At 37.8% G+C, this 23,037-nt stretch overlaps 2 protein-coding genes across 6 annotated transcripts in view; one reads left to right on the top strand and one right to left on the bottom strand.

Annotated features, from left to right (window-relative positions):
- The window catches only part of PPAT (phosphoribosyl pyrophosphate amidotransferase), a 68,241-nt gene that overhangs the window by 14,158 nt on the left and 31,046 nt on the right, over nt 1–23,037 (bottom strand). The window contains exon 1 of one of the 2 annotated variants that reach the window (XM_042984471.1): nt 20,639–20,898. The exons of the other annotated variant lie outside the window; for it this stretch is intronic. Coding sequence (XP_042840405.1) covers nt 20,639–20,766 — 128 coding nt within the window. The 5' untranslated portion in view covers nt 20,767–20,898. Of the gene's footprint in view, nt 1–20,638; nt 20,899–23,037 lie in introns of those variants that run through there. 2 annotated transcript variants of the gene reach the window in all.
- The window catches only part of PAICS (phosphoribosylaminoimidazole carboxylase and phosphoribosylaminoimidazolesuccinocarboxamide synthase), a 49,678-nt gene that overhangs the window by 2,167 nt on the left and 24,474 nt on the right, over nt 1–23,037 (top strand). Inside the window, exons 2-5 of one of the 4 annotated variants that reach the window (XM_042984474.1) lie at nt 5,437–5,871; nt 14,726–14,791; nt 17,410–17,546; nt 21,582–21,648. In XM_042984474.1, coding sequence (XP_042840408.1) covers nt 5,437–5,871; nt 14,726–14,791; nt 17,410–17,546; nt 21,582–21,648 — 705 coding nt within the window. The other 3 variants (XM_015534729.2, XM_015534728.2, XM_042984473.1) reach the window with 3 other exon arrangements.

Raw genomic sequence — 23,037 nt, 5'->3', positions numbered from 1 at the left:
GACCTTTCATCGGTCACTAAGTCCTTAAAAAAACTACTGACATGTTTCATAAATTTTCCCCTGTTCTATTCTCATTATCACCATGTAGAACTTCATCTATCACATGGAATATTAAGATAAGCTCTTAACTGGTCTCCTTACTTTTCAGCCCCTTCCTAACACATCATCTACAATGTCTCTGGTTGTTGTTATTTAAACTTTTTGAATTATAAAATTACAAGCACATTAGCATTTTGTTTACTTTAAAAATTATCTTTAAATTATACCCAGAATTAATTATAATTCAGGATTAAATGTTACTTAATGGTTCCATAATATTTGAGTGCATATACAGTTTGTCTTTGCCCCCTAAGAGAAATGATGCTATAATCAATACCTAACATTATCACTTTATTATTATTATTTTTTAATAATATGAAATTTATTGTCAAATTGGTTTCCATACAACACTCAGTGCTCATCCCAAAAGGTCCCCTCCTCAATACCCATCACCCACCCTCCCCTCCCTCCCACCCCCCATCAACCCTCAGTTTGTTCTCAGTTTTTAAGAGTCTCTTATGCTTTGGCTCTCTCCCACTCTAACCTCTTTTTTTTTTTTTTTCCTTCCCCTCCCCCATGGGTTTCTGTTAAGTTTCTCAGGATCCACATAAGAGTGAAACCATATGGTATCTGTCTTTCTCTGTATGGCTTATTTCACTTAGCATCACACTCTCCAGTTCCATCCACGTTGCTACAAAAGGCCATATTTCATTTTTTCTCATTGCCACGTAGTATTCCATTGTGTATATAAACCACAATTTCTTTATCCATTCATCAGTTGATGCACATTTAGGCTCTTTCCATAATTTGGCTATTGTTGAGAGTGCTGCTATAAACATTGGGGTACAAGTGCCCCTATGCATCAGTACTCCTGTATCCCTTGGATAAATTCCTAGCAGTGCTATTGCTGGGTCATAGGGTAGGTCTATTTTTAATTTTCTGAGGAACCTCCACACTGCTTTCCAGAGCGGCTGCACCAATTTGCATTCCTACCAATAGTGCAAGAGGGTTCCCGTTTCTCCACATCCTCTCCAGCATCTATAGTCTCCTGATTTGTTCATTTTGGCCACTCTGACTGGCGTGAGGTGGTATCTGAGTGTGGTTTTGATTTGTATTTCCCTGATAAGGAGCGACGTTGAACATCTTTTCATGTGCCTGTTGGCCATCCGGATGTCTTCTTTAGAGAAGTGTCTATTCATGTTTTCTGCCCATTTCTTCACTGGGTTATTTGTTTTCGGGTGTGGAGTTTGGTGAGCTCTTTATAGATTTTGGATACTAGCCCTTTGTCCAATATGTCATTTGCAAATATCTTTTCCCATTCCGTTGGTTGCCTTTTAGTTTTGTTGGTTGTTTCCTTTGCTGTGCAGAAGCTTTTTATCTTCATAAGGTCCCAGTAATTCACTTTTGCTTTTAATTCCCTTGCCTTTGGGGATGTGCCGAGTAAGAGATTGCTATGGCTGAGGTCAGAGAGGTCTTTTCCTGCTTTCTCCTCTAAGGTTTTGATGGTTTCCTGTCTCACATTCAGGTCCTTTATCCATTTTGAGTTTATTTTTGTGAATGGTGTGAGAAAGTGGTCTAGTTTCAACCTTCTGCATGTTGCTGTCCAGTTCTCCCAGCACCATTTGTTAAAGAGACTGTCTTTTTTCCATTGGATGTTCTTTCCTGCTTTGTCAAAGATGAGTTGGCCATACGTTTGTGGGTCTAGTTCTGGGGTTTCTATTCTATTCCATTGGTCTATGTGTCTGTTTTTGTGCCAACATTATCACTTTAGAATAGACTATCAGAAGTTCAATTACTGGTCAGGAGGGCTATGATTACTTTGAAACAGTGCTTAAAAAAAAAAATGCTTTCCAAAAGAACTGTACTTTACTTAACTAACTATAATGGTGTATGTGATTGCTAACTTTTAATTTGCATTTTTTAAATTACTAATGCTATGGAACAATTTTCTATATGTTTATTCACTTTTACAAATTATGTCAACTGAGGTCTTAGAAACTGCGTGATCTCTTTTGCCTTAAAATTTTGGCTGGTTTTTATTTGATCTATAGAATTCAAAAGTTTTCAATGTAATCAAACAGTGATGAAAAAGGTTTTTGATTAAAGTTCTTAATGCAATCAAATAGTCTTTTTTAAGGCTTAGAAAGCCCTCCTTTACTTTTGGTCTGATTCATTTATAATGTCTTCTGGTTTCTCTATGGGGAACCAGCACAATTTTTATTGGTATATGGTAAATTGAAGAAGGGAAGAAAAACAATGTGCCTTTTCCACTGTTGGGATCAACCTCATGCAAGTGGTAAAGAACAGAGGATCTAGTTCCTGTTAGGCAGCAGGTAGCCTGACTGAACCTTGGCAAAGGACTCAAATACAAACTCTTAAGAGGCTTCATGTTCTGGAAATTATAATCATCCTCAACTTCAGAATACCTTTGGCCTACTATTACTGCTGAATCACATTCTTTCAGTGACCAAATTTCCACTCTATTTCTCTCCTCTTAACTTGATACAAATGCATCAGGAGTGATGACTTAAGAGTCTCAGTTTACAATCTCCAGGGTACGGGGTCCCTAAATACAATTTTGGAATTATGCTAGGAATGATCAACCTAAGAAAAAAAATAGCCCGAAGAAGTTGGGAAGAGAAGCTTTTCTTTATCACGCCTACCAATATTTTCAGCTCCACGCTGTTTTCAACAAACATAAAACGAGGTCCTAAATCAGATAACAGACTAGCAAACTAGGGGCGCCTGGGTGGTTCAGTTGGTGACTCGATTTAGGCTTGGGCCATGATCTTGGAGTCATGGGATAGAACCCAACACTCCATACTGAGTGGGGAGCCTGCTTGAGATTCTCTCTCTCCATCTCCCCCTCTGCCACTCTCCCCAGCTTGCTCTCTCTCTCTGAAAAAACAAAAAACATTAAAAAGTAGCCTGTGCCTCATTTTATGAAAACACCCAACTCATGAAACCAGGAAGATTAAGGTACCATTTTCATTTTTCAAGGTTGGCATGGTTCTTTGATATGACACATTCTTTGGTCTACTTAAGCATAGCTTAGATTAATTTCTGGAAAGTTTAGTGTGTACCAACCAGCTAATTATAAAAGATACATATAAATTTTAGCTATCTGACCAAATATGGCAAATAAACAAGATTTTCAGATTATCTCATTACAGGACCTCTGTTTTACATTGCTAGTTATCATTTATCAAGTCCCTATTATGTTAAAGTACCTAAAATACAAAATTAAAGAACATCTTTATTTTAAAAATGTAATTTAATTTGAAAATGAACCACAATCGTCTCTAGAAACTTATAAAATTAGCAAACAAAACTAATGGAAGTTCAAAATAAACCATGTCAATGGGATGGAAGAAATTAAATTTGGGGGCATCTGGGTGGCTCAGTCGGTTAAGCGTCTGACTCTGGCTCAGGTCATGATCTCACTATTCCTGAGTTTGAGCTTCACGTTAGGCTCTGTGCTAACAGCTCAGAGCCTGGAGCCTGCTTCGGATTCTGTGTCTCCCTCATCTCTCTGTCCTTCCCCGCTCATACTCTATCTCTCAAAAAATGAATAAATGTTAAAAAAAAATTGATAAAAAAATTAAAATTTCCTTTATATAGATAAGTACAGTATTTAAACCATATTATACAGTATTTAAATCATATAAAATCTATCACAAATCTATAACCTTTCATCAATATGATCAAATTCAGCTCAAGCTACTAGCATTATCAGTCATTTAATTCAATATTTATCTTCCCTAGAACTTACTCTAAAAGGAATTCCATTCTTTTTCCAGGTAAAATGTCAGTTACATTAGAAGATAAGGAAGACCTCTCAGGAAATCCTTTACTTTTGGTTTCTCACATCAAACCAGTGGAACTAGGTGGGTCAAAAAACAATGAAACTGATCAGATTCCAAGTTGGAAAGTAAGATTGGTTTCTGAGAAAATGGATTCTTTTTCCCGATAGAAACACTTAGGATTACTTCAAGTTTCCCTCTTTTTTTTTTATAATCTATACTAAAAAAATCATTTTTAAAAATAAATGATTTCTTTAACAAAACATAAATTGCCTAGAAATACTAGCTTTCAAATTCACAACCTTCATCCTTTAAATATAGTAAGAAATATAGGTCAAAATTAAACATAGTAGATGCTTAATATTTAATGAACATGTCACTTTAGCACTCCTGAGGTCTAAGACAAACAATTTTACATGTGAAAGTAAATAATATCAAATCAATAATGAGGTCAAGGATGATTTTATTCACCCAAATTAAAGTCAATATAAATCCCCACTTTGCTTCTAAATTTGTATTGAAGGTTGTTAATCTAAGTAAGGAAAAATAGTGAAAAGCATTTCAAAACAAAGACATTAAATGTACCACAAAATAAAAACACCTCCATATACCTCAGGTAAATGCTAAAAAGTGGTTTTTAATGACTTACATTATAGATGTTGAGGTCTGAACTACCTTCTTATTAAACACAACAAACATGAAATCTGACAAAAACACAAGATAATGTGGTTGTTAAAATAGCCAACATAACCTCAGTAAGTTGCAAAACTGTACTAGAGATCTAACATGAAGGTACCATGCTAGGATTTCTAACTAAGCGGGGACATTCTGTCTAGGGCATTATGAAATTTCTGGCACATTTCCTTGCATTAAAAGAATACTTCACTTAAAATGACAGCTGTCCTTTAACCAATGGGACATTTTATTTTCATGAGGAGTAAGAAGCACCAATTGTTGTAATATGCCTCTTCCAACCCTTCATTCATGAATAGTCTTGGTTCCCAACCCTGACTGCACACTAGAATCACAATCTGGTGATGAGGGGTGGGGTTAGCAGTGAAGTAGTGATTTATAAAAGCTCCCCAGGAGATACTGATATGTAGCCAATGGAAATCATTAGATTAAAAGGAAGAGGAGATAAATTGCTCCCACCTATCTTATCACCAAAAAATAATAAAAAAAATAAACTGTTCTCAACAAGCCATTTTCTAATTGCATTGCTTTCTACAAGTCAATATTACAAAATTATGTATTCAATGTTCACTATATAGTTAAATACACACCACAGACCAAAGGAGTGGGATGGACGGGTAAGGAATGATAGAGAAAAAAACATGATCAAAATGTGACTAATTAAAAACAACTGTATTAAAGCCAGTCACTAACATGACAACAAACAGATTCAGGTTCTGTACTTCACTTATCCATTAGTTTCAGAGGAAAGCTAAGCTATGATTTGTATTCCATCTCCCATGGAGAAAATGTCTTTCTTTATTAAGGATGCATCTAATTATTTATCTTATGTAACCATATATATATATATACATATACATATATGTATATATATATATCTTTCCCTCCCCACCTGATACAGGTAACTCTACATCAATTATGGAACCCCCTATTAATCCAACTTTTATTCCAACTGTAGCAAATGAAGGAGGAAAACACTGGACTGTGCCAGAAATTAGGGCTCTAATAGGCATCTGGTCTGATATAAGAATACAACAACAACTAGAGGGAACAGTGAGAAATAAAAGGATATTTGAACAAATTGCTGCGAAGCTTCAGAAATTTGGAATAGAGAGAGATTGGAAACAGTGCAGAACAAAGTACAAAAACTTAAAACATGAATATAAGATTGTAAGAATGGCTCAAGACCAAGGAATAACTAAGAGTATGAAATTTTTTACTGAGCTGGATGCCATTTTGGGACACAATAAAACAGAAAAATCACAAGAACAGGAATTCCAAGATGGAGAACAAGCCACAGGATGTGCCAATGTAAAAAGAGAAGAGGATCGGACAGGTAGGAAGACAAAAGTAATCTTAACATCAGGCTACATCATATAAAATGTCAGTAGCATGATAACATGTATATAATCTAAGTTAAATAGGTTTCACTAAATGTTATTCAATAAGCTAATTGTTGAATTTATCATGAAACAGACTGAATGTATAATCAATCTCCTCCAGGACAGAGAATAGTACAGTTATAAAAAAAGGATGAAATAAAATTGGATTTCCACAAGTTTAAAAATAGACCAATTTTAATAAAGTAAAAATGCAACTCTAGATGGCAGAAATTAAAGCAACTTTTCATATCAACTATGGTAAAATTGTGAGTGAACAGAAAAAGGACATTAAAGAACTTAGAAAAATACAAAACCCATGAGAATGTCTTTGAAGTGTGGTTCTTCTGGGACATATCATAAAGTTCTTTAAAATGAGTTTAATCCAAAGGATTAAGATACAGTACACACAAAGATATGATAGCATGAAATAAATTGGATGAGTTCTAGACCAGGAGTCAGGAAATCCCAAGTTCTAGCTCAGTCTTTGTGGAATCCTAAACCAAGTATCTCCTCTACACTTGACAAAATGTTCTTAAAGACCTCTACTAACCATAAAGTTTCTAGATCTTAATATCTGCCTTAAACAATGGAGTCTTAATTCCTAGAGTGTGAGTGTGTGTCTAGGGGAAAGAGAGGCAATGACAGAGTTAGGACTGAGAAATGGTGGTGAGAAGTACTAAAATCTTTTGTTGGGGAGAAAAAAGAAACCGGTCTGCTAGAGAACTATATACATCTATCCCATGAAAAATAAAATGACTAGTGATAAAGTAGCCCAACAGCAGCAGCATGATTCTGTTCATACAGTAATTGCAGACAATGATGATTCCATCAGTTATGAGTCTGTAAGTCTAGCTACAGACTTACAACACCAGGTATCTACAGGGACCTACGACTGAAAGATTTTTAAGAGTGGGGAATCTAAATTAGAGAAAAGGAAACAACTACAGTATTTAGCACCAGGCTCACTGTAAAAGGGAAAATAACATATTAGAGTTTAAAACACAATCCTGAAAGTGAATAAAACCAAATCACCATATATCCCACTATGTTCACACAGTCATTGCTGGAGAAGCAGCTGAAGATGATTTAGTCAGTAATATGTCAGAAGACCTAAGAGAGAGAGAAGTAAAACAAAGTCCTGGCACAGGTAAAACAACATTTTTTTGGTTTTGCGTGTGAAAAAATACATAAGATGTTATTATATGATGTTGCTATGGACTGAAATATGTCACTCCTAAAGTCGTATCAACAAATGCAAGAGCATTTGGAGACGGGACCTTTGGGAGTTAATTAGGTTTAGATGAGGTCACAAGGATGGGGCCTTTATGATGGGTTTTATATTTTATATATAATAGTATAATAAGATGCTACAATAACTAAAATACTGTAAGACGCTTTAAGAACATATACGAAGTTATAACATTATATGAAGAATAATACTCATATTTACAAAATGCAGAAATGGAAGGTGAAAACGATTAATGACCCATAACGTTCCCTATGGCTGTTATTCTCAAAGTGTAGCAGCATCAGCACTGTCTGAGAACTTATGCGTGCTTAAGTTTAAGAAATACTGCCCTATGGGAAAGAATACTAAGGGGGTAGAGCAAGTAAGTGCTTCCTATTTGACTGTTTGCCTTTTACACAAACCAAAATGAGGGATGAGGGGATCACCAGGCACTCAAACAAAAGCCTAGCCATCACAGACCTTGCACATAGTTCAAAGATTCATACAACCTTGGAAAATGTAAAGATCATATTGATTAACAAACCAGGTAATCAAATTCCCCACACCCTTGGCAAACTTCTTTGTCTGATTTATCAGAGATGGTAGATTAAAAACTCAGTGGGAGAAATGAAAGCTGCTAGAACAGTGGAAGGTAGAAATAGGGAGAAATTAAGCAGACTAACACGATAGGAACATGCAGCTGACTAGGGGTACGATAACAAAGGTAAACAAAACTGTGCTCCTAAGGTTTCTCAGGGCATCACAGCAATGACTCTTGTCATTAAAAGGAAAACGAAAAACAAAAAAAAAGTTAAAATCCGATTGTGTTTAGTGAGATAGAAAGATTTCCATGGAAAAAGTTAAGAACCTTGGCATTCAGAAGATTTTAGCTTGTTAGTCCTCTGGACTCACTTAACTCCAATACCTCAAGATAATTTTTTATATGTGAAAGGAAAACATTCAGCCAGATAAAAACTGAGAGGGTTTTTAAAAACTGTCTGGTATGCTTATATGTTAATTTGGAATATGTTTACAAAATGTGAAACAGGAAATATTTACGGTCATTCTAGAAATTAACTTATTTTAAACTTTCCCATGAAAATAAAAGCAAAGGTATAAACCCATAAGAATCCCAGCAGCTAAATGCATAGGGAAAAAATTTAAACAGGTAAGGACTTTAGGCACAACTGCAATGCACAACTATTGAGGCACAAATTGCCACTGTACTATTTAGAAGATTTTGTACTGAGGTATAAAGATACAAATATTTATCTTCAGGATAAAAATTCACATCAAATACCTTTCTTTAAAAACAAGAACACAATAGGGGCACCTGGGTGGCTCAGTCGGTTGGGCATCCAACTTCAGCTCAGGTCATAGTCTCACATGGGTTCGAGCCCTGCTCTGGCTCTGGCTGACAGCTCAGAGTCTGGAGCCTGCTTCAGATTCTGTCTCCCTCTTTCTGCCCCTCTCCCAATTGCGCTCCATCTCTCTCCATCTCTCTCTCTCTCAAAAACAAATGGATATTAAAAAAAAATTTAAAAACAAAAACACAATAAAGTGATAAACATTCTTGTAAAAATAGGTAGAGGTCATTTTATTTTGATTTTATATATTCTACTAATGAAATATTGTAATCTGAGTTGCTATTGCCCCATATTGTTAACATTGACCCTTGGTCATAAAACTGATCTCCTAAAGGTTAATTTTTTTTTTTTCCCCATCTTAAATGTATGCCAGGAGATTCCTTCTTATTTCAAATAAAAATCTAGCTAGAGCTGTGGACCTCCTGGATTCTAGATAACTACTTAGTTCCCTATTTAGAACTCCTGGAGATTTTGGTCTAGTGTAGGTTATAGGATGGGTTCAGGTACCTATATTTTTGTAAGATCATCAAGCACAGCCAGGGTTGAAAACCACAGCTATGTTGTCTTATTTAGAGAATAAGACCAGCAGAGGGCTGAAGAAAGTAATACATCAAATCCAGTCTGATTCCATTTAGGTGAGAAAAAATAGCCATTCCAATTATCACTTTAAAAAATGCATGACTAATGCCATATGAAAGAAGTTAATCACTGGGAAGAATCACAGAACTCGTGGGCTATGCCTATCTATTACAATAAATAAGAAGAAATGGCCCATGACAATTGAATAACTACTTCTTTGCATCTAAAATAAATTTATTTTTCCCCCCACGTGAGGCACAGGCAAGGGAGTATAAAAGCAATCAGAATGTTACCAGGAAAACGGTGCCGGAAGAGAAATCTGTGTTTGACAATCTTGTGCATTACCTATCTCTTCTGAATAGACCTAAAATTGACTAAATTCATCTCCAGTATCAGTGCCTATTTATATGAGTTGGAATACTTCAATATCTGGGTATTCTTGCAAGTCACTGCTTTCTTGTAGAGGTAGCCAAAGGTAGATTGCTTCCGGCTCTGAGGGGTGGAGACAGACAGGCGTGCATGCATGCGTGCATGCATACATACATACATATATATCCTATTAGAGACCACTCTTATCATCAGCTTAAAAATCAGAAGTGAAAAACTACACTGTTCTCTTAAGAAGAATCTTAAAATGATCTATTTTCTTTTTGGATGTGGTAAAACATATCTCCAAAATTAAAATATGATTCACTATCCCCACAATTTCACAAAAATTAACAATGTGATGGCCAGCAGAGGGCACTAAATTATCTATTGTTAGTAACTCAGAGGCTATTCCAAGTTTATTTTCTCAAATTCATTTATTTTGGTTTATTTATATTAAAACAAAAATTGGGAATAATTTTCTTCTAAATTAAATATTTAAAAAGTTTGGTAAATTTTGCATGCAATTTGGGTAATCTTAGCAGTAAAATTATCATAAGCTAATGTACTTTGATCACATGAACCACAATACTGAGAACCTTTAAATTTTTAATCCAACAGAAGAACCCAATAAAGATGTGATTGTTAAAATTTCAGAAAACCCAAAAATTATAAGTATGAAAAAAAGAAAGTTCAGACCTAGGTAAGCTGATAAATATAGGCAACTTGATAATTACAAAGGTGTGACCTGAGAGATTGCTTAAAATCTTTAAAAAATTAAAATCTGGTCTTTGTCCCCAGTTCCTGACACAGAGCTTCAAAAACCTTTGGAATTTCCAGTGGTGAAAGTCTTTTTTATTTATTTATTTTAAAAATTTGTTTTGATGTTTATTTTTGAGAGAGAGCGCGCACACGTGAGCAGGGAGGGGAAAAGACAGAGGGGGACAAAGGATCCTAAGCCGGCTCTGTGCAGACCAGAGACAGCCAGATGCAGTACTGCAACTCACCAACCCAGAGATCACAACCTGAGCTGAAATCAGAAAAAGAATGTTTATTTTAATGAGGTGTTCCAAGCTGGGTTTCTAAAGAGCTTCAAGATAGGAATGGTCACCAAAATGACAAACCTTGGGATTAAGAGGGTTCGAATTTTAGGCCACCCTGACCTCTAGCAGGGAAGTAACTTTGGAGACTAAGTTCAATCATGTGGCCAATGATTTAATTAATCACGTCATAATCATGTCAATAAAAACTGGCTTAGAAGAGCTTCCTGGTTGGTGAACACACTGATGTGCTGGGAGATTGACAGGCCCTGACTCCACAGGGAGAGGGCATGGAGACTCTGCATCTAGGACCCTCCCAGACCTTACCCTATGTGGATCTTCATTTGGTTGTTCCTGAGTTCTATTTTTTATAATAAAACTGTAATCCTAATAGGACTTTCCTAAATTCTAGGAGTTGTTCTAGCTAATTATCAAACCTGAGGGGATTACTGCATCACCTAAGTTTGTAGCCAGTCAGCTGGAGTTGTGGCTGGCATGTGATGTAAGGGCAGTTTTATGCAAGAGTGAGCCCTTAAAGCTGTAGAGTCTGATGCTACCTAACTCCAGGTAGTGAGTGTGAGAAGTGAATGGCAGTGTATCAGTTGGGATAGAAACATAATAAAAACTAAATGCTTCTCTTTCCTTAAAATATGCTAAGTGTAGTGATTTCCACACTACCACTCTCCAATATGACATCTTATTTTCTGGGACTAACTACTCAAAATTTCTATGGGACACCTAATATCTGTTAATATTTCCATAACCCAGAAGTAGGACATGTACCTGAGCCTAGAACTGATGGTTTTAGTCACTTAGGTAAAATGTTATAAATTCAGATTCTGTTGAAATAAGGTTTGCCAATATTTACCTTGGACTTGTGCTCTCCAAAAAGTAGCCAGTGGGGTGAGGGTGGGAGAATGGCTTAGGCATGGATGAAAGAAGGTAAGTCTAGTTATAAAAGGGCAACCAGGAGTACCTGGGTAGCTCAATTGGTTAAGCATCTGACTCTTGATTTGGGCTCAGTCATGATCTCCCAGTTCATGAGATGGAGCCCCTTGTGGGGCTCTGCGCAGACAGTGCTGTCTGTGCAGAGCCTGCTTGAGATTCTTTCTACCTCTCTGCCCCCTCCTCCCCCCAACTCAAGCATACCCTCTCTCTCTCTCTCAAAATAAATAAACTTTAAAAAATAAAAGGGCAACCAGAGGAATCCTTATGGTGTTGGAACCCTTGATTATCTTGACCTTGATGGTGGTGACATGAACCTACAAGGCGATAAAATTATTATAAAATATAATACAAATACATAACTCACAGTGAGTAAAAAAGTAAAAAAGTAAAAAAAAGTAAAAAAGTAAAAAAAAGTAAAAGGGGAAATCTGAATCAGAATAGTGAACTGTATCAATGTCAATACCCTTCATTTATTAGTATATTATGGTTTAACAAAACGTTACCATTGGAGAAAACTGGGCCAAGTGTAGAAGGGATCTCTATTATTTCTAATAACTGCATGTGAATCTACAATTATCTCAATAAAAATTTCAATTAAAAAAAAAGTAGCCTATTAGGTAGCCTTTGTGGCTCCAAAATACAACCTGTTATTGAAGGTCTTAATGTTGGTAAAAGCTAAAATTCATTCTAGTCTTACTGTGCAAACATGTCCTTAAAATAAGAAGATCTGGTCCTATCCTCATATAAATCTCCACATAGCTATTGCTGCATAAGCTTATAGGCCCCCTAACCACCTCTGGCCTCACTTGTCTATTTGTAATAACTACTGGGGGCACCTGGGCAGCTCAGTCAGTTGAGTGTCTGACTTCGGCTCAGGTTCGTGGATTCGAACCACGAGCTCTGTGCTGACAGCTCAGAGCCTGCAGCCTGCTTCAGAATCTTTGTCTCCCTCTCTCTTTGCCCCTCCTCTGCTTGTAGTCTTTCTCAAAAATAAATAATGAAAAAAATTTAAAAAAACCAAAACACTGTGTAGTTTTATCCAGTTTTACAACAATCATTACAAGCAACAGCACAGACAATAGTAGTAACACAACGCTTTTAATGTTTTATTTTTGACAGAGAGAGAGAGAGAGAGAGAGAGAGAGACCGCGAGCGAGCATGAGCAGGGGAAGGGCAGAGAGATGGATACAGGGCTTGAACTCACCAACCGTGAGATCATGACTTGAGCCAAGTCAGACACTTAACAGACTGAGCCACCCAGGCACCCCAAATTAAAAAAGATAATAATAATGTCCCAGTGTATAGGAAAGTACAGGAGGGAAAGAAAACTATCATAGCATCAATACAGCAATCCAACATATGCATATAAGGAAGAGCTTTCCCCAAACTACAGCTGACTTATAAACATCCTATATGTACAGAGCTACACTACAATAAATGTATATTTACCAAGCTAAGCACCATCAGTTCCTTAAAATATTTACCTGTCTGCTGTTAACCTCTCAACATGAAAATTGCTAAGACCACTTAATCTTTTTTTTTAAGTTTATTTATTTTGAGAGAGACAGAGACAGCATGAGTGGGGGAGGGGCAGAGAGAGAGGGACAGAGAATCCCAAGCAGGCTCTGTGTGTAGTCAGTACAGAACCCAACGTGGGACTCGAACCCAAGAACCGTGAGACCGTGACCTGAGCCAAAATCAAAAATCAGATGTTTAATCGACTGAGCCACCCAGGTGCCCCCAGACCACTTAATTTTAAGGTCTTTTCTCTGTTTATATGTATTGCAGAAAGGATCATTCTCAGTTACAATGAGGATCAAATGAAAAAGAGATGTTAAGTTCTTTGTCAAGCATTAAAATACAACAATGAAACATATTACAAAATTGGGTCTAAAAGTGCTATCATATTCCCAAATACTGCATACTGTGCCTTGAGACTTTTAAAGCAGAATACTTCCAAGATTTTCAAGGTGGCGAATCCTACAAAGGCATTTTAAAATTTGGTTAGAGATAACAAATGTTCTTGGCTATGAGGTTACAGTTTTGATGGTGGAATCCAGCATTACTATTTTCTCAGTATAATCTTCAATTGCAAAAGTAAATTTGAGTTTTGTGAACAACAAATATACACTGCTCTTTTCTTTGCTTTCTGACAGAGGAAGACACTGTAAGTACAGCCTCAGAAGAGGTGGACAGCCCCACAGCACTACAGAGTATCACTGGGTCAGGTACAGGGTCTAAATTGTTGAATTAAAAAAAATTTTTTTTGTATTTAAAGCTAATATATATATATATATATATATATATACACACACAGTTTAAGAAGTTACACCAAGACTCTCCTGTTTGTAAAAATCCAGCGAAGATTACCTATTGATGAAAAGCAGCTAAATTATTCTCACCAACATTGGAGATTAATCTGCCTTATAATTTTTAAAATATCTTATTTGAATATGAACATATGAAAAAGTTTTGACCCTCACATTGAAGTCATTATATTTCTCAGTGCTTTATGTCAATCCAGGTTGTTTTAAATGAATGATATTCAAATACAAGATTTATCTATAAGTTTGTATAATTGTAAATCACATTGATTTATAGGTAATCATATTCCTTTAGAAGATGCTAAAAATCATTTACAGATTATAACAGTGAGCGACACAGAGGCTGGAAAACACTGGTGTGACAATGAGGTCAGAGCGCTTATACACATATGGTCTGATGAAAAAATTAAGCAAACGCTTGAAAGGGCCACAAGAAACAAAGAAATATTTGAGGAAATTGCCAGAAGACTAATGCAGTTTGGAATAGACAGAGACTGGAAACAATGTCGTACCAAATACAAAAATTTAAAATATGAATACAGAGTTTTACAAAAGAAAAATGGCAACCCTCAAAGAAAAATGAGATTTTATGAAGAAGTTGACTGCATCTTAAGAGGACCAGCTCTCAGAACTGCCAAATGGAAACATGGTAACCTTGAAATTGACTTTTTAAAATAAAATTTCTCTTAACTTTTTCTTTGTATTGTAATGTAGTAAAAAATTCCTCAAAAATAAAACCCTCACACTACTGTATGTTCAAATGACTCAAATGACCCAATAAATTTAAGTAAAGAATTTCAATTTCTTTCCAAACCTTATACTAAAATATTCCTAATTCTTAAACTCATTCTTCATTTGTCCAACTGCTTTGATATTCTTACTTTACTGAACTCAAATCTGGAAGGCCAATGTATTTTAAATGTCATATAATGATTCTTTTCCTATGTTCTTTTAAGAATTTTTTGAAGGTCATGCCAAAAACCCAAGAACTCTGAGCATCAAAAGAAAAGCACATGAAGATGGTAAGAGCTTGAGAAATGCCAAGTTCTTCCACACTGAAAACAACTTCCGTTGCTTTTTCCTGATAAAAGATATTTATTCCTGTCCTTGACAGTTTAGACTAAATATAATGTTTATAAGCTGTGAGAGCAAAAAAGACTGAGCAATGATTTCTTTCATAGCTCATTAAGAGTGAAAGTAACAGAGTAAATGGAAAATTTCCCAGAGTCAGAAATTTCTGCACAACTGTCCATTCATCATGAGCCTTTAAATTACTATTTGCAATGATTGCTATCAGAATACTGGGATAGAAAAGGAAAAAAACCCACAAAGTAGTAAATCTGGAATTTTAGTTTTCTCTAAAGGTAGTTAGTAGAGGGTGTAACATTTTAGTAACTCTACAAATAAGTCAAATTAATTATGTAAGCTATAATTCCAAACTGACTCATTACAGCTGTCAGAAAAGGTAATACGAGGTAGTATAGCATATGAAAGAAAAAAAATTGCAGAATAGAGGAAAAAGCACTGGACTGAGACTCAGAAAACCTGAGTTCTAATTTCTCTTTGACACTAATAACACAGAGCAAATCACTGCATCTCTCTGGATCTTTAGGATAATCCAACTTCAGCATTTTATAGGTTTATAATCAAATTATTTTGAGTATATACAAATAGTTTAACAGCTTAATATTTACAAAGTGAACACACCCATACAACTACCACTCAAATCAAGATATAAAACATTACACCCAGTCATTAATCATCTTGCTAGCCCCTATAAAGGTTATCATTCTTCTGACTTCTATTACCATAGATTAAATTTGGAATCATACAAGATGTTCTTACTTTTCTGGCATGTGTTAATGTCAAGCTACTTTGACTAAACACTGTGAGATTCATCCATGATTTTACTTGTAGTAGGAGTTTGCTTTTTCACTACTGCTGAATATTCCATATATGAATATACATACCACCACCTTCTTTATCCATTCCACTCTTGGACATTTCCATTGTTTCCAGATGGGGACTATTACAAATAATGCTATAAAAATTCTTGTACCTGTCTTCCAGTAAACATATGTATGCATTCCTAGAGAGTACATACCCAGGAGTTGGACGGAAGGTCACGGGTATACATATATCTAGGTACAGTTCTTCCAAGTACTTTACGTATATTAATGCATTTACTTCCTACCACAACTCTAAGATGTAGGTGCTATCATTATACACAATTTATAGAGAAGGAAATAGAGGCATAGAAAAGTCTGTGCTCTTGAACCATCTGGCTAACACTGCCTGTCTGTGAGGTCCAGGGACCACAATGGCCCTGTGAAGTACAGTATTCCTAGCACTGACCACAGGGCCTTATATATACACAACAGAAGCTTAAGTATTTTTCTTTTTTTTTTTTAAATATTTTTTTAATGTTTTTATTTATTTTTGAGACAGAGAAAGACAGAGCATGAGCAGGGGAGGGGCAGAGACAGAGGGAGACACAGAATTGGAAGCAGGCTCCAGGCTCTGAGCTGTCAGCACAGAGCCCGAAATGGGGCTCGAACTCACAGACCGTGAGATCATGACCTGAGCTGAAGTCGGACGCTTAACCGACTGAGCCACCCAGGCACCCCCGCTTAAGTATTTTTTGAATAAAGTATTAGATAATAACTGGAACCTCCCTACTCTCCACGACCCTTATTATCTCAAGTGAGATGAAAATATTATTCTCCATTTTTGGACCTAAAGTCCAAGTCAGATGAGTTGCCTGAACTTTTCCTATGCCCTATAGTGTATATGCTACTGAAAAGGAAAACTGCTAAGGGCTAACCACACAAAAATATTATTCCCAACCCACTGGATTTTGCCCATTGAACCTGTAAGTACATAAGTCTAGCCCAACAAATGACAAAACAGACTCAGAAGTTAGGAGACTTGCCCAAGATCAAACTGATGTTACTAGGAAAAGGAAAATTGCTAAGGGCTAACCACACAAAAGTATCATTTCCAACCCACTGGATTTTGCCCACTGAACCTTTAAGTACATAAGTCTAGCCCAACAGATGAGAACACAGACTCAGAAGTTAGGAGACTTGCCCAAGATCAAGTTGACGTTGCTAGGAAACCTAGGACTAGATTTCCCAAGTCTCAATGTTATTTCCAATATTGACCAGAATGAAAAAGCAGTGGTACTTTGAAACTCTTTTAGGGATAGATAAATTCTGCTTCAAACTAATGCAAAAAGCAAAGTTATAAATAATAATTATAACTGGAAAAGTTTAAAACACTTATGACTGAAAACTGAGAATCATTAAATTATAAAAGTAATTGAATTAAAGTCTTTCAAAACCAAAGACTGGAAAAATTAGCAAGGACAGTTTTAACATAAGTCACTTCCCCAACCAAGGATATGTGAAACTATAGAAATGTGACATATTTGGTCATTATTACTAAGAGATGAATATCAAAATAAAGTTATTACCAGCCTTAAATTTGGCAACTCAAAGCAAGTTCTCTGACAATCTATTCCTGTGTACTCCAACAAACTAAATGAAGATAAATGGAAACTAATTCCATAAAGGTTGTCTGAGTGCATCTTTCTCACAAGTAGCCTTTCCAGTGATAATATTATATGCTCTGTTTACAGAACCAGTGTCTGTATCTCTTAAGAAAACTGCTCCTGAGATCACTGCAAATCGGTTTCCTCAGAGCATAACACAACGAAAAGATTCTACAGAATGTTTCTACAGACAGGAGACCCCCTACGTGATCCAACTTCATCAGGTAAATCTCAACGTTTTTAGAAGTATGAAAATGTTTATCAGTTGTAGGGTTCAATTCCTAACCCAGGGAAATTATAAGTCACTGAAAGAGCAGGCATTTTCATCTCCTAATTAACCAAGAAAAGGCGAACTAGTTGATTCATCGGATAAATCTATGAAACTTTAATAATTCCTTTCATGGAATCTTCAAAATACGTCCATGTCATTCTAGCCTCCAGAAAACATGCTTGTGGTTTAAACATGAAAATTTCTTTTTTTTAAATTTATTTATTTATTTTGGGAGACAGCAAGTGCAGCATGAGTGGGGGGAGGGGCTGACAGCACAAGGAGCCTGACACAGGGCTTGATCTCATAAACCATGAGATAGTGACCTAAGCTTAAATCAAGAGTCAGATGCTTAACCAACTGAACCACCCAGGTGCCCCTTAAACACGAAAATGTCTGATCTACAAAGGTGTGTGTGGTTTGTTCAGAACTCTGCAAACCACTGAAACATAGTTTTTAGAACTGAAAAAGCATGTGGTGATTAAATGTATGTGGCATGAAGACACAGACACAGAGTTTACAGCTAAAGAGGACACTGAAAATGTTAAATTAAAATTCCCCTTGACAGAAAGTAGAACTATGGAATAAATCTGCAAATAGCCAGAACTACTAGAAAGAAAGTACTTCTGGATGAACCCATCTGGATTAAGTATCCAGTACATGACTATCTAGTGATTGATGTTCTATTTGTTTTTACATGAAATACATATTATAACTTTCAGGTACGCTATTATCCCCAAAACTAAATATTTTACATCAGATTATGCCTAAGACAAAAACAGAACCAAATACAATGCAAAAGTGATAACAACCTCACCTTCTAGATTCCATGATTTAAAAAGATAATGCATGAGAAATAAATTCCTTCATCAAAAAGGAAAAAAAAAATCCAACAATAGAATTGTACTACTGTGGTTTTAAAACAACTAACGATTGAGTGGAAGTAGGCGAGGAGGTACAGACCTCTGCAACGGACCACCGCTTGCCAGTGTACAGTGTATATAACTAACTCTACTATATACTAAACTATGATAACCTATCTAAGGCATCCAGTTCTAATGTTCCTTGATTCAATGTCATTGAAAAACATCAGTTCTTAATCTCTGAGCCCTACCTACCAGTTCAGAGTAGATTTTATCTTTAAGACATTAGGGAGATATTCTTCCAATCCGAGTCAGTTCCTCTAAAAAGTAGGGATTTCTGCTAATTCAAAATTTTGAATTGGATAAAATTATGGGAGAGGAACAGCCTCCTCAGTACCCCTTAATGATTCTATGCCTACACAAGGAAAATCTTAAACAGTTTTTTCCATTAATATATTTGTGCCTCAGAAGCTACTGGGTTCCTTGCCACTGTTATTGAAAACATCACAAGGTCAATCTTCAAAACCAGGTTAACAAAGATTTACTTGGCCAAATGAGCAGTCTCATAGAATCCATTTATCATTGCTCTATTATAATTACATTTTTATTGCTCGTATCTTGTATTGTCTAATTGCATAATGCTTTCACATAAAAGCAACTACAGAAAAGTGCATGTAGCTAGGAATCAAGTTGTATTCACTTGAAAAAAAAAGTCCTTTTTTCTTCCAGCACATATTTAAAGGAGAGACTGAAGATGAACATTCTGAGTTATTTTAGTTAAAAAGTAAATAATTAAAAAAAAAATCAAGGTCAGTTCATTTGTCTCCCACAGACTGCCAGGCAACTCTATAAAGATCCCTCGTTTCTGCACACCTCTTACCTTCAGAGAATATCCACAATAACTTATCCCAACATGTTATAAACTAATGTTGCTCTGCACTACCATATAAGTAGATTTTAGTTTTTCCTTGGATTCTGTATCTAATCTTCTCAAAAAAATGTACAGTATTTTAAGACAAGATTTCTATTAGGGTCAACCCACAAGTATCCAAGTTAGAGTCATTCAAGTTAAAAATATTCTTTTTGATTCCTCCCAGACTCTAAGTCACTCTCAGCATTTAAGGAGGCGTACACAAGATGTGAAACAAACTCAAGTATTTGCGATCCTGAAAAGATCAAAAAGACTTACATTTCAAGTTTGGTGAGGGGAAGCAAATCATTTGTAATTCATTTATACTTGTTGCTCCCATATTGCTGATAAGTTTTATCGCCAAGTTCCTTAACTGTTCTAAAAGTTGTTGCTGCAGTTACTGCCTTATGAAAACTTTGTAATACTTTCAGCGATAATGTTAAATCTAGATTTATAGCAAATTCCAGGTAGTAAAAAACGGAACGATCACAGAAGCCAAGTTATTTTTTAACTCAAAGGGATCTACCAAAAATCTGTATGTATCCTGTCATACAGGAACTGCTCCCTTTTAAATAAAGAAGGGAGTTACTTCTTGGCATCTTCTTACAACCTTTTCCTTCATTATCTGAAACCCGTGCATCTTTTTCAGATGCACTATTTCCTGTGATTGGTTTATTTTCAGTTAATTTGTATGAGATCTACAACCAGGAGTTCCTTTTGAATATCAACTAGCTGTTTCCGGGGGTATGAACTCTAGAATTCCTAAATTCTCATAGCTGTGCCTACATTCAAATCTCCAGTCTGCTCAACAGCAGCCTTGCCCTTGCAAACAAAAGCTTGTGGTGGGCTGAAGGCTCCGCGCGAACACCTCAAGGTGTTGTAGGTCCTGGACCAGCAGCCACGCCACACAAACCTTTCTCAAAAGCAGCTCCAGGCTCTGCAAGATTAAGTCGGGGAGAAGTCCCCACCCGCCTAACTCTAGAGAACCGGAGCCTTAACAAATTGGCCAGACTTGTGAGGGGTGCATACTGGGAGGAGGGGAGCCCCTGAACAGCACTAGGGCTTGAGAGGGAGAAGTCCAGGGATGCAAGGTGGTGCCCGCGCACGCCTTGGCCACCTAGTCGATGCCACAGGCAGATACCAATCCAGGTAGAAGAGGTCTGGCCTCCTGGCCCTCAGGCGCGCACGAGCTCGCTAACACGGGCCGCGGGAAACAGCTTGTGCTGAAGAAGCAGCACACGCGCCGCCACCCCCACCCCTCAGCCGGTTGCTCACCGGTGCTGCAGACCCACAAGTCCCAGAGTGATCACATGCGGTACATCTAGCTGCGTGGGCCACTCTCCTGAGGCGATGCACCCGAAGACGCCACATTCCTCTCGGATTCCCAACTCCTCCAGCTCCATGTCGCTGCCGAAAGCACGTGGAGGGACCTGCCGCCGCGGCAGCGGCCTGAGCACCAACCAGCTGCCCGCTCGGCCCTTACGCCTCAAGCTCGCTTCCTTCCCAGCCGCACGACCCTAGCTACTGCGGCGGCGCGCGCTTTCCCAAAGTAAGCGTGATTAACTCGCCCCCTGCCACCCTGCCCCGCCCCTTCAGTATCCACCAATGAGCGTGGAGGGGGCTAGAGGCTCCTTGGCTGAGAGGAGGAGTCACAGACGCCTAGGGTGGAGCTAGTCCTCCGCCGGAGCCCTGCGGGGAGCTGCTTTTGCTGCACGTGGAAATCTCCGTTATTTTCCAACATCCAAGGTTAGGGTGATGAAAGTAGTAGGGTTAACGTCATTTCTCTGCCAGAAGATGTAAATTTTGTATGCTCCTCTGCACATGCTTTCCCCCGGCCGTCATTATTTGGTACGCTCCAACCTATGAACCTCTCTCGCAGAGGAGAAGGGGGCTGGTCAGCGAGCCTCTGTAGAGTCGGGAGGGGCCGCCAGTGCGCGCCACTTTTCGCCTCTTCTGGAACAGCGCCCGCGCGGGGTGGTAGGGGCGGGGGGAAGCTTGCGTCTCTGCGTCTGCGCGGCGGGAAGCCTCGGGGGTAAAGCTAGCTGCCGGAGCCGAAGTTCCGCCGGGGCGGCAGAGAAGACAGGCATTCCTCCCGACTGTGGTACTAGCTGAGAGCCTGAGTCTGCGCTCCGGAATACCAGGCCTGGCCCGGGGGGTGTCTGTGCGCCGCCCTCCCTTCCCCGCCGGGTGAGCTTCTCTGACCACTCCTCTTTTCCAGAGCCCTGCCTCTGTTCCCAGCGCGGCGTTTGCCCCCAGCCCACGCAGGATAATGGCTACAGCTGAGGGTGAGTAACAGGCATCCCCAGGAATATTCCGGGGACTCCCTGCCCTCCCGCGTGGAGCTTGCGAGCTCGGTGCGGACACGTGCGCGCCCTGCGGCCCTCCTGGCTGCCTCTCCCACCCCCGGGCGGTGTCTGGTCTCCCTGCAGCCTTCTCTTTAGGCCGCTGGGCGTGTGGACACGTGGCCCAGGCACCGCCAAAAGAGGCGTAGGAGACCCAGCCCTCCGGGGCCTCTCCGAACTTTCTGAAATACTCGGAACTGACTCTGGATTGGGGAAAGGAAACGAAGTAGAGAAAGAGTGATTGCAAAGAGAAATGGTCAGGGGTTGGAGAGGTGCCTGAAAATCATGTTGGTAATCAATAGATATTGCAAAACAATCACAGAAACGTGTGGATTTTTCAAAGTCCTGCTTTTCCTATTAGGTTAATAATAACCTGCTATCTCCTTAAAGTTAATAATTGAATTTACTGAAAATTTACTTTTTTTTCTGTCCAGATTTTGTATGTGTGTGTGTTTTATAGTCTTTTGATGCCATGATGGCTTTGAAGAGCTCCAAAAGCACCAGGCAAAAAGTTGCCTTGCTTTAGTTTGCATTTATAGTTACATAATCATTTTATCTGTGAGTGATTAGATCCTCAGGAAAAATAGCTTGTGACATTTATGCTGGTTAAGTGTGTTTTTCCCCACACGCCCAATTTTTAAATTTATGATGAACCAACTTGTTTGTGTTGGCTAGTCAGTACATTGTCTTCCACAAAGAAAATTGAACTTAGGTAAAAAAATATATATATATAGACCAAACAAAAAGATCCAGATGATAACGAGTAACAACTCCATAAAATCAGGGTATTAGAGCAGGTCTTTTCCTTCCATACATCCAAACTGGTAGAATCTAACTGGCAGGTTAATCTTTCTCAAATGGCACTTTTATGATTTCTCAATGGCACTTTCTTGCTCAAAAATGTTCAGTGGCAACCCAAGAGCTATTAAAATTCAGTTTGAAGACCCTTTCACGTCCTGCATACTGCTTTCTTCCTATCCCTTCAGCCCTAACTTTGATTTTTCTGTCTTGTGAATCCTATACCTATATTCCAGTTAGGTTAATTCACCAAGTTCACTCATCTGTGTTAATTTATGCGGTGTCTAGGAGAACAGTGCCAATAGAAATATGTAAAACTCAATGTAACTATGTTTTCTAGTAGTCACGTTTTAGGAAGTAAAATGAAACAGGTGAAATGAATTGTAAATATATCATATGTAGCCCAGTATATCCAAAACTATATCGTTTCCGCATGTAATCAATATTTGTAAATGTGTGATATTTTGCATCCTTTTTTTTTCCCATCTTGAAATCCATTGTGTATTTTAAATTTAACTCACATCTCAATTTGGA

This window comes from Panthera tigris, chromosome B1, assembly GCF_018350195.1.
Source record: "Panthera tigris isolate Pti1 chromosome B1, P.tigris_Pti1_mat1.1, whole genome shotgun sequence".
Taxonomy (NCBI): domain Eukaryota; kingdom Metazoa; phylum Chordata; class Mammalia; order Carnivora; family Felidae; genus Panthera; species Panthera tigris.
Note: the sequence above shows the minus strand (reverse complement) of the source record. Positions and strands in the feature narration are given on the sequence as shown.